This window comes from Haematobia irritans, chromosome 4 (assembly GCF_050003625.1).
Source record: "Haematobia irritans isolate KBUSLIRL chromosome 4, ASM5000362v1, whole genome shotgun sequence".
Lineage (NCBI taxonomy): Eukaryota > Metazoa > Arthropoda > Insecta > Diptera > Muscidae > Haematobia > Haematobia irritans.
The window spans coordinates 175,363,957-175,376,598 of record NC_134400.1 but is presented as its reverse complement, the minus strand read 5'-3'; the positions used below and the strand labels follow the sequence as shown (position 1 = coordinate 175,376,598).

At 27.1% G+C, this 12,642-nt stretch overlaps 1 protein-coding gene across 1 annotated transcript; it reads left to right on the top strand.

Moving 5' to 3' along the window:
• Positions 1–368: 368 nt before the first annotated feature.
• Positions 369–11,579, top strand: LOC142234357 (solute carrier family 66 member 3). Its single transcript, XM_075305482.1, has 5 exons — positions 369–424; positions 494–650; positions 6,366–6,625; positions 10,786–10,906; positions 10,984–11,579. The coding sequence occupies exons 2-5, from the start codon at positions 500–502 to the stop codon at positions 11,112–11,114; spliced, it is 663 nt and encodes a 220-aa protein (XP_075161597.1). The 5' UTR covers positions 369–424; positions 494–499; the 3' UTR covers positions 11,115–11,579.
• The last annotated feature ends 1,063 nt before the right edge of the window (positions 11,580–12,642 follow it).

Sequence of the window (12,642 nt, the reverse complement as noted above, 5' to 3'; positions counted from 1 at the left end):
TTAGTTCCAATGAACTAGTTCCATCCTGAACTATCGAACTATACAAGATTTAACTAGGTCTCACGCAGAGCCGCTCTCAAAATATTTTGAGAATAGATCGATTTACATATTTGACTTTATGTACACGAAGACGACGACGGGCCTCAAATATGTTATCTAGTTTTTTTTTCATATCGGTGTTTTGTAGCCCCATATAGAGCGATGTCCAGATTTTGATTCTTGCCCAGCAAAAACTCTCATTACCCGGTAATCTTGTAGGTAAGCCTATTTAAGAAGTAATAACTACTTATTAATTGGCATCGCTCCGGATTACATTTACATACGCATGTCCTAGGAGGAAAGTACTTCACACCAGGCATACCTTCGACCATGCCATAAATTTCCCATATATTGTAATAAACCGTACTATTAGTTATAAAAATAGGTAGTTATATTTTTTCTCGTATTTAGATCATTGTCGGTTAAATTCAAATTCCATATAAATATTTTCTAGTTAATCATGGATACATTTGGTGAAGCTGTCCTTGGATACTTGGACAAGGGCATCGTTTTGATCGTTGCAGATTTATTAAGTTTAATTACGGTATCATCATGTTTGGTAATCAAAGTACCTCAAATAAACACAATTCGTGAGAACAAGTCATCCAAAGGTAAGGAAATTGAACAGTGAAATTCCCTACATATCATACATTACACTTTTGTATAATTGTTTTGGTCACATATTCATGATTTTATTCTACCCCCACTATCCCTCTGATATGAGTTATGTGTATGTAACGCCATGTAGGTGCAGTGAGGCCCACTCAAATTTAAAATTTGTTTTACGCAAATTTGGTAAAGGGCAAATTATTACAGATTTAAAATAACTTTCCATCTAATCGGTGTGATCGCAGAATGCGCTTTGAAATTTATATCGGCAAAGTATTTTTTGTGGACCTTTGACACATGTCTCTTGGCCAGTCATGTCATGTGCCTTAATCCGTAAATTCTAAAATTAGAATTAAATTAGATTTCTGCCAGAATGCGTATAACTTCCATTGACAAAAAATACTCTGGTTTTGGTCCATATTTTTTTTTTTTGGTTTTTAACATACCTTCATGGATTCTGGTTTAGAAAAAAATTTTACGGACAAATGCTTTTGTCTCCGTCGAACATACAAATATTTTCAGTGGTGATTTAATATTGTAAGTCAATATAGCTGATAACATTTCTGAATTTCTAAAAAACTCTCTAAGGGGTATACAAATATGTTGACATGTCGTGCGGTTATAAAAATGAGACCCCTTATCATAAAATATGGGAAGAGGCGGGCAAAGTATTTTGCCCGAGTAGTTTCTTGAACAACAAAGTTTTTTCTTTGGAAAAAAATTGTGCTAGTCTTTGATCACGGTTGTATATAGATAGCATTTCAGTAATATACACATCACCATCTTATCGGAAATAAAGTATAAATAGGAAATATGTTTGTCATTTATTTTATTGATGTTAAAATTAATCATTTTTGTTGCCGTACCATCTATATGACTCATAAATAGATGAAATAATTGTAGTTTAGAGTTTTATTCGAAACATGGCATTTGCAAAAAAGTTTGAATTTCCATTATTGGTACCCTTATGGAGCTCTAGCTAGCCAAGACAATTTTCCATGGGTGCCAAAACAAAAAATTCAAGGGCCAAGGTCTGGTTGCCCCTGTAGCCACCATATAATCTGAATCTCCCTTTTGACTTTTATAGCATCTTCGTGCCTCAATTTTCATTCGATTTGCGTGAATGGAAGATATGCCAAATATTGTGCACCTAATGGTGTATATCTCGAATCAATATCCACATTTTATCCCTTTAAAAACTTCAGATTCATTTTTGATGAAGCTCCAATTTTTCCCCGGTTTGACTGAAACTTGAAATTAAGATTTTAGAGTTGGATATTATAGTTCCTTTAAGAGATCGCTCCTTTTAGTTCCGTTCCGTAATAGCAACTAGTTACTTAGTTCCTTTTGTAAATTTCGTTCCCCATGTCAGTGCCGCTTCTTTTCTTCTCAGATTTAGGTGAAATTCTTAATTATAAACTTTCCTCTGTTTCCGACTATGAGCTGATTCATAGTTCAACGCACAGCAAGTAACGAAATAGCTGAATAACATATATTGAAAAAAGGTTTCATAAAACGTAACAAGCAAATCTGGCAATAAATTTACGGGCTTTGTAAACACGCTTGCCACTAGTGTCAAAAATAATCTACCAAAATTTGAAGAACATTTTATCAAAAATCTACCAAATTTAAAAAAAAAAAAACTTATTTTGTAATTTTTGATAAATTTTTGGTGGTTAGTATGAAAACATATTTTTTCTTCGAAAAAATTTTATTCCTATAGAAAATTTTGTCAAGATTTTATTTCTATAGAAAATTTTGTCAAAATTTTATTTCATTTCATTTAATTTATTTAGACTTGTAATACAATAGCAGAACCCCCAGCCATAACAAACGATATGAATCTAAAAAAAAAATAGCAGTACGTATTAGAGACAAATGGTACCTATAGTAAGCAAATATTAGTAAAATTGAGATAAAAGTTATCAAATGTCATTCGAATAATAATTAAACAGTTTAAGGCGAAATACGTTATTAGAATGAGAAAAGACTCGTAGATCATAAGGCAAACAGTTCCAGCTACGTGCAATTCTAATTTCTAAAAAAATTTTTGTCAAAATTTTATTTCTATAGAAAATTTTGTCGAAATTTTATTTTTATAGAAAATTTGGTCAAAATTTTATTTCTATAGAAAATTTTGTCGAAATTTTATTTCTATAGAAAATTTGGTCAAAATTTTATTTCTATAGAAATTTTTGTCAAAATTTTTTTTCTATATAAAATTTTGTCAAAATTTTATTTCTATAGAAAATTTTGTCAAAATTTTATTTCTATAGAAAATTTTTGTCAAAATTTTATTTCTATAGAAAATTTGGTCAAAATTTTATTTCTATAGAAAATTTTGTCAAAATTTTATTTCTATAGAAAATTTTGTCAAAATTTTAATTCTATAGAAAATTTGGTCAAAATTTTATTTCTATAGAAATTTTTGTCAAAATTTTTTTTCTATATAAAATTTTGTCAAAATTTTATTTCTATAGAAAATTTTGTCAAAATTTTATTTCTATAGAAAATTTTGTCAAAATTTTATTTCTATAGAAAATTTTGTCAAAATTTTATTTCTATAGAAAATTTTGTCAAAATTTTATTTCTATAGAAAATTTTGTCAAAATTTTATTTCTATAGAAAATTTTGTCAAAATTTTATTTCTATAGAAAATTTTGTAAAAATTTTATTTCTATAGAAAATTTTGTCAAAATTTTATTTCTATAGAAAATTTTGTCAAAATTTTATTTCTATAGAAAATTTTGTCAAAATTTTATTTCTATAGAATATTTTGTCAAAATTTTATTTCTATAGAAAATTTTGTCAAAATTTTATTTCTATAGAAAATTTTGTAAAAATTTTATTTCTATAGAAAATTTTGTAAAAATTTTATTTCTATAGAAAATTTTGTAAAAATTTTATTTCTATAGAAAATTTTGTCAATTTTATTTCTATAGAAAATTTTGTCAAAATTTTATTTCTATAGAAAATTTTGTCAAAATTTTATTTCTATAGAAAATTTTGTCAAAATTTTATTTCTATAGAAAATTTTGTCAAAATTTTATTTCTATAGAAAATTTTGTCAAAATTTTATTTCTATAGAAAATTTTGTCAAAATTTTATTTCTATAGAAAATTTTGTCAAAATTTTATTTCTATAGAAAATTTTGTCAACATTTTATTTCTATAGAAAATTTTGTCAAAATTTTATTTCTATAGAAAATTTTGTCAAAATTTTATTTCTATAGAAAATTTTGTCAAAATTTTATTTCTATAGAAAATTTTGTCAAAACTTTATTTCTATAGAAATTTTTTTCAAAATTTTATTTCTATAGAAAATTTTGTCAAAATTTTATTTCTATAGAATATTTTGTCAAAATTTTATTTCTATAGAAAATTTTGTCAAAATTTTATTTCTATAGAAAATTTTGTTAAAAATTTTATTTCTATAGAAAATTTTGTCAAAATTTTATTTCTATAGAAAATTTTGTCAAAATTTTATTTCTATAGAATATTTTGTCAACATTTTATTTCTATAGAAAATTTTGTCAAAATTTTATTTCTATAGAAAATTTTGTCAACATTTTATTTTTATAAAAAATTTTGTCAACATTTTATTTCTATAGAAAATTTTGTCAAAATTTTATTTCTATAGAAAATTTTATTTCTATAGAAAATTTTGTCAACATTTTATTTCTATCGAAAATTTTGTCAACATTTTATTTCTATAGAAAATTTTGTCAACATTTTATTTCTATAGAAAATTTTGTCAAAATTTTATTTCTATAGAAAATTTTGTCAAAATTTTATTTCTATAGAAAATTTTGTCAAAATTTATTAAATATCAAGAATTCGACCAATCTACCAAACATTAAAAAATCTATCATTTTTTGGTAGAATTCCCCCCACTGTGGCTACCGTGCTTGTAAACCATATGGGACCATTTTTACGAAAGCTATCATTAAGCCCAAGAAAACGAAGAAACTGAACTGTATAACTAATGAAAGAGCTGGAACTAGCTCTCGTAGTTCCTTAAAGTGATTAGTTCCAATGAACTAGTTCCATCCTGAACTATCGAACTATACAAGATTTAACTAGGTCTCACGCAGAGCCGCTCTCAAAATATTTTGAGAATAGATCGATTTACATATTTGACTTTATGTACACGAAGACGACGACGGGCCTCAAATATGTTATCTAGTTTTTTTTTCATATCGGTGTTTTGTAGCCCCATATAGAGCGATGTCCAGATTTTGATTCTTGCCCAGCAAAAACTCTCATTACCCGGTAATCTTGTAGGTAAGCCTATTTAAGAAGTAATAACTACTTATTAATTGGCATCGCTCCGGATTACATTTACATACGCATGTCCTAGGAGGAAAGTACTTCACCCCAGGCATACCTTCGACCATGAAATAAGTAGTGTATAAAGAGCATATGATCACCTAATATGTAATCATTTAATCTCGAAAATAAATACTTCTTATGTTTTTTTAATAATATAAAACGTAGTTCTCTTCGCAGAAAAAAAGCTTGTCCGGTTCTAAAGGTTTTGTCTTTACATTAATTATGTTGGTACTGATTCCGAGACAAAGAAAACGGGAATTGAAGAGATACTAGGAGACGAATTTGAACTTTTTCGATTTTTAAAAAATTTTTATTTCATGTGCCATCAGAGTCCTTTCGAAACCTTTTAATGATAACTCAAATGCTATGTTTCATGTAAAAACGACTTTAAAATGAAGTATTAAAAGACATCTCCTATTCTTTAATCCTGTTTAGATTTGCTAGAAACCAAAAGTCAACAAATTTAAATACAATTTCATTAATTTTGAAGAGTTTTTTAGAATTATTAAAGCCAAGTTGATCTTAGTACAACAAAATTGCTTTTCATGTATAAATACCCATTTTAAGTCGAATCACCTAACTGTAAGGATAAAACAACTTTATTAAAAATTTTATCTACTTTGGACAAGGCAAAAAATGTTGTGTGTCTTTTATGCTAAACAAAACTCTCAACAAAAACTTTGGCCTAACAATATTTTCTTTATGAAGTTTATGAAAATAATAAAAAATACAATGCATGTGCGGTTTATAACGAAATTTGGGGAGATGTAAATTTAGATGCGCATATACCCTAGAATGAATTAAACGCAAATTAATTCCAAGATTAAACTAGAAAACTTGCTACAGTGAGTTAAATTCGTGAATTGCTTTATAATATACCTATATTCATTTAAAGCACCATTATTATAAAATACTTGGAAAACATTTTAGACGTTAGATTAAATATTGGTTTTAATTTTTAATGTAAAAGCTCAATATTTTATTAAGCCATTATCGATCAACTGCATTATTTTTTGAGAATAATCATCACAAATTACTGAGAAGTGGTTATTATTGTCATTATAAGTTAGTCATTATAACTCATCGCAATATAATGCAACGTGTAATGAGAGTTTTACTTCTGGTAATGCAAATTGTAATGAGTTATGGTTACCTAGTTTTTGCTGGGTGAGTATTAACGGGAAACTACTTTCGTGCAATTTCTCAACTATATCTCTTTTCTGGACTCATCAACAGATAAAACTTTTAAATCAGATCTTTAGTTTATATACTTAAATAGGGGAGGGTTCAAGCTGCCATCTTTATATTACCAACTATCCATTTGTCCACGAGCCTATCTCTTTTTTTTTACAATGACTCTTATATTTAATTTGTTTTCCATTTCAGGCATTAGTATTCTAGGATTATGCTTAGAACTGTTCAGTTACACAGTAATGATGTCCTACAACTATACCAATGGTTATGATTTCCTTTCGTATATGGAATATCCTATATTGTTGTTGCAAGAATATGCTCTCATTTATTTCGCATTCAAGTATCAAAATTTACTGGGCCTTAAAACAAAGGTCATTGCAGTTCTTTATGTGATCATTGCCACATTGATATATTTGAAGTTATTCCCCTTGGTCATTTTGCAATTTTTGGTGGTAAGTAAAATTCAGAAGATATTATGTAAAAGACGGGTTTTTATATTTATTTGCCCACATTACTATATTTTATTTTGTTTGTCTCGTTAAATATATGCATGTTCATACCCACAAAATAACTTGATAGACATTTCCATATTCATTCAGATTACACTTCAAAATCAACTTTAACTAGATTTCAATTGTCATTTATAAAAAGGGATTTTATATCCACTTCCAGTAGATTTTGAGCCAAATTAGACAATTTTTTTTTAGAATGAAACATTCTCTAAATAAAAAGAAAACATCGCAAGCTCATTTTTTATACTTGAAGAATATGAATTAAAAAATTGACAAAACAAAGAGAGCTCAATATTTTGCTAAATTGAAAATTTCTATTTTTTATTTATGTTTGCATCATTAATTTCGTGTTAGGCCAATATTACTTTAACCAATAATTGAAATATTTAAATTGTTGCAATTTTTATTAAAAAAAAATATAATGACTTTTAACACTTGTAGTTTAAAATTTGTAAAAAAATAGAAAAATATCTTAATTGCCCTTCAGAATATGTTCACTTTTCTTTGATTGATTAATAAGTCAATTTTTATCCAAGAAATAATATTCTTCGCCGATAAGGTTCTGTGCTGTCTTTCATATTACACATATTTGAAGACATGAACATGTTTCTTTAGCATATCATTAGTATGCTTTCATTTTATTATCAATTTACAAAACTAAATCGTACCTTATTTTTGATGGGCATCATTTAATGTTAGCAAAAAGAAAACTTGATTGTGGGTATATTCGTACATATTTGTTCATGTGTGAGATTTCAAAAACTTTATGATTCCCCAAATGCGGAAGTATTACTGAAACTGGTTTTGAAATTTATTCTAAACTTCCGAGCCATTAAAACATTTTACTATCTTACATAATTTTGTATCACTTCAATTTGTATACCTTCCATCAAAGAGGGTATAATAATTTGATTGTTGCTGTAACAAAGCGCTGGCCATTTTGTTAGCGTAAGATTACATAGTTACACAACGACTCGGATCTAGAGTAAGAAGTAACATATTTGGACATTCATAGCAAACATAGTTGTATGACAAAGTTGATTTGTCTTTATCTTTTATTTGCACAGGGAATCTCCTACTAAAAAGTATATTTAAATAAAGAAAATTTTGTCAAAATTTCATTTCTATAGAAAATTTTGTCAAAATTTTATTTCTATAGAAAATTTTGCAAAAATTTTATTTCTATAGAAAATTTTGTCAAAATTTTATTTCTATAGAAAATTTTGTGAAAATTTTATTTCTGTAGAACGTTTTGTCAAAATTTTATTCCTATAAAAATGTTGTCAAAATTTTATTTCTGTAGAAAGTTTTTTCAAAATTTTATTTCTATAGAAAATTTTGTCAAAATTTTATTTCTATAGAAAATTTTGTGAAACGTTTATTTCTGTAGAACGTTTTGTCAAAATTTTATTCCTATAAAAAAATTTGTCAAAATTTTATTTCAGTAGAAAGTTTTGTCAAAATTTTATTTCTATAGAAAATTTTGTCAAAATTTAATTCTATAGAAAATTTTGTCAAAATTTTATTTCTATAGAAAATTTTGTCAAAATTTTATTTCTATAGAAAATTTTGTCAAAATTTTATTTCCATAGACAATTTTGTCAAAAATTTTATTTCTATAGGCAATTTTGTCAAAACTTTGTTTCTATAGAAAATTTTGTCAAAATTTTCTTTCTTAAACAATTCTGTCAAAATTTTATTTCTATTGAAAATATTGTCAAATTTTTATTTCTATAGAAAAATTTGTCAAAATTTTATTTCTATAGAAAATTTTGTCAAAATTTTATTTCTATAGAAAATTTTGTCAAAATTTTATTTTTATAGAAAATTTTGTCAAACTTTTATTTCTTTTTAAAATATTGTCAAATTTTTATTTCTATAGAAAATTTTGTCAAAATTTTATTTCTATAGAAAATTTTGTCAAAATTTTATTTCTATAGAAAATTTTGTCAAAATTTTATTTCTATAGAAAATTTTGTCAAAATTTTATTTCTATAGAAAATTTTGTCAAAATTCTATTTCTATAGAATATTTTGTCAAAATTTTATTTCTATAGAAAATTTTGTCAAAATTTTATTTCTATAGAAAATTTTGTCAAAATTTTATTTCTATAGAAAATTTTGTCAAAATTTTATTTCTATAGAAAATTTTGTCAAAATTCTATTTCTATAGAAAATTTTGTCAAAATTTTATTTCTATAGAAAATTTTGTCAAAATTTTATTTCTATAGAATATTTTGTCAAAATTTTATTTCTATTGAAAATATTGTCAAATTTTCATTTCTATAGAAAATTTTGTCAAAATTTTATTTCTATAGAAAATTTTGTCAAAATTTTATTTCTATAGAAAATTTTGTCAAAATGTTATTTGTAATACTCACACGCGAGTCACGAAAAATTGAAATGACTACAAAAATGTATATATCACAGTGATGTATTCTACTTTCTTTGAAATAAAATACAATGTAGGTGTTGTTCATGGTAGGTGGAATACAGGATATGTAGAGGTTTAACAAGGCGTAAGATATGTCCCGAACTGGGGACTTTAATCACTCAATTCCTCATATTATTGGCATCTGTACTTATAGCTCAAAGCCCAAAACTTTGGGCAAAGCCCTATAGACTGCAAGATGGTTGGATGGACGCACGTTTCGGAATTACCACATTCCTCATCAGCATCATCCACTTGCAGCAAAACTATCAACTATCAATTTTTATAGAAAATTTTGTCAAACTTTTATTTCTATTTAAAATATTGTCAAATTTTTATTTCTATAGAAAATTTTGTCAAAATTTTATTTCTATAGAAAATTTTGTCAAAATTTTATTACTATAGAAAATTTTGTCAAAATTTTATTTCTATAGAAAATTTTGTCAAAATTTTATTACTATAGAAAATTTTGTCAAAATTTTATTTCTATGGAAAATTTTGTCAAAATTTTATTTCTTTAATCACTCAATTCCTCATATTACTGGCACCTGTACTTATAGCTCAAAGCCCAAAACTTCGTCCCCTCTTGTTGGCCATGTCCTCGCAGGATATGCTGCCACTGTGTGGTTGCCCTTTATTAAAGTGCTCGAAATAACATTAATGTATGAAACAGTAGAATGTAAGGTGTTGCTGTTTGTGAAAGAATTATTATATGTATATGTCATACATTATAGGACACTATAGTTACATTATATTGAAAGTTAATTTCTTTTATATAAATGGATATAAAAAACGCAGTACATACATATGTATGTCATAAACAAAAAAAAAAAAAAAAAACCTGTACATATGCACTGACATATGATGTCATGTGAAACCAATACATTTTAAAAGCAATTCTAATCATTCAACTGCCACTCATTCCCGCGATAGTCAATTACAAATATTGCATACAAAGAAGGCATTTCATAAATTGAATATAGATATTAAAGACAAAAGTATATAAGAATGCCTAATAGGTTAGGTATGATAGCAGCTCACTTAGACATTCATTCAGTCCATTGTGATAGCACTGATCTTCTCATCACTGAGTGTTGCCCAGTTCTATGTTTAGCTGAATGATAAAGATCCTCCTTTTTATATCCTCCTTTTTATGCTTTACATTGGTGTTTGTTCGAAACTGGGGTTGAATCCTTGACCCTTTGTATGCAAGGCGGGCATTGCTCCACGATAACCTTGTAAAAGAACACGAAATTTCGAAGTGAACTATTATCGTCAACACTGAAATTCCTTTACTTTTCCACTTACCATTTGACTCCAAACACATAACGAACTAGCCTATTCACAACGAGCCTAGTTTTATATTTATTAAAATTCTCATTAAGTCATTATAAAGGCAAATGTGATGGGCCATATAGGTTGTCTTTATAAGTTTATTTTTTTATATGATTTAAAATTTTTAAGATAAATAAATTCATTGTTGAATTTATCCCCGCGCCAATTATAGCTTTCTTTAGCGACATTTTCTGATACCCTAGCTAGGTTTTACAACCTTCATATAAATGAAACCCATTCAACATTAGAAATACCCAAATCATGCACAACTGCTTTTCATCTTGAATAATGAACAAAAAAACACAAAATTAAAAAAAAAATCATATGAATTTTAGCCCTTCTGTACTCCGATTGGCGCCACAAGCAAAGTATTACAATTGATTGCTATCTTGCGCACAAAAGATGCTAGTTCGGTAAGCCGCATGACTTGGGCCCTATCAGCCTTCACCAATATGAGTAAGTAAAGTCTTTCTATATAGACATTTTTATTAATGAAACATGTAAATTAAATTTGGTAATATTTAAATTTGCAGCTCGCATCTACACAGTATATGTACAATCCCACGATTGGATGTTGTTATCGAATTTCCTGATTTCAACATTTTTGAGTTCATCTGTGTTATTGGCAGCCTGCATTTACAAAAAGAAGACAAAGAAGGAATAGAGACTACAACATCGACTATGAGGATAGAAGCAATAAAGGCAGCAACGAACGAGATTTCTATTAAATATTATAGCAAATTATATCGCTACTCTTAAACCATAGTATATTGAGGCAACAGTTATAGTTTGTCGCGAGTATCAATTTAAGGTTATTACCTCAATTAAATGTGGAAATATTTTCTATATAAGCTTGTATTAATTTGTGTCTGTGACATCATTATTGTAAAATAATTTGAGTCAAACCATCAAAAAAACAGATCGATTACCATACTATGGAATAAGTATGTAGTAAGATTATATTTCCTATTAACATATACACATTTTATTTACAAATACGATTTTTGTATATGTGTGTGTATATATATTTTTTATTAATTTTAAATTCAGAGATTATGTGGAATATTTATTTTGTTAGTTCATTAACTTTTTTTTGCCAATAAAATTTGTTTGTTAAGTATTCATTGAATTGTGTCCTTTGGAAATTATTAAATTATGGCTGCAAGTGAATAATATAAGGACAACAAACCAGGGCAACACCTCAACCAATGTTAGGGTTTATTGCATATTGCATTTCGCAATCCCTAAACAAATGCATCATTATTAATTAAAAACAAGTTAGTAAAGGCTAAAGTCGGGCGTGGCCGACTATATTATACCCTTCACCACCATGTAGACTACAATTTTTGATACCATCTCAACTCCTTCAAATTTGTTGGGAGCCATTTACATTCCCATATACAAATATTTAAATCAGAACCGATGTGGAGAAACATTTTTAAACTTCTACAAAATCACTTGATTTTAAATTTAAATCGGCTAAAGCCCTGAAACGAAATTTTATTGCACAAAAGTGCATTTATGATTTATCCGGCGATACCCATGTATTGGAGGTATGCATCATTATTAATTAAAAACAAGTTAGTAAAGTCTAAAGTCGGGCGTGGCCGACTATATTATACCCTTCACCACTATGTAGACTACAATTTTTGATACCATCTCAACTCCTTCAAATTTGTTGGGAGCCATTTACATTCCCATATACAAATATTTAAATCAGAACCGATGTGGAGAAACATTTTTAAACTTCTACAAAATCACTTGATTTTAAATTTAAATCGGCTAAAGCCCTGAAACGAAATTTTATTGCACAAAAGTGCATTTATGATTTATCCGGCGATACCCATGTATTGGAGGTATAGGACAATTTGAGGAATTTTTTTTGCACTTTAGCAGTGGTGATTTCACAAGGATATTGACTAAATTTCATCACCAAGATAGATGGTCAATTGTCGGGATTGGGACAAAATTTGGCCATATCGAGCGATCTTTCTTCTGTGTAATATAAAATCAATTGCAGTAAAATTCGTTGAAATCGGTATAAAAAAAGATGAACTTTTCTACCATATTACCCCAAATCAGGCGTATATATGGGAGCTATATCCAAATCTATACCAATTTGAACTAAATTTGGTACACAATGCTAAAATCTTAAATATTTCAAGTAAATCGAAATGAACATTTGGTCTCTG

Excerpts from the sequence above, each read along its gene's own strand:
- LOC142234357 (XM_075305482.1), top strand. The coding sequence starts at position 500 with ATGGATACATTTGGTGAAGCTGTCCTTGGATACTTGGACAAGGGCATC. Across the intron at positions 6,626-10,785 it reads TCATTTTGCAATTTTTGGTG|CCCTTCTGTACTCCGATTGG; the intron begins GTAAGTAAAATT and ends TATGAATTTTAG. Across the intron at positions 10,907-10,983 it reads ATCAGCCTTCACCAATATGA|CTCGCATCTACACAGTATAT; the intron begins GTAAGTAAAGTC and ends TTAAATTTGCAG.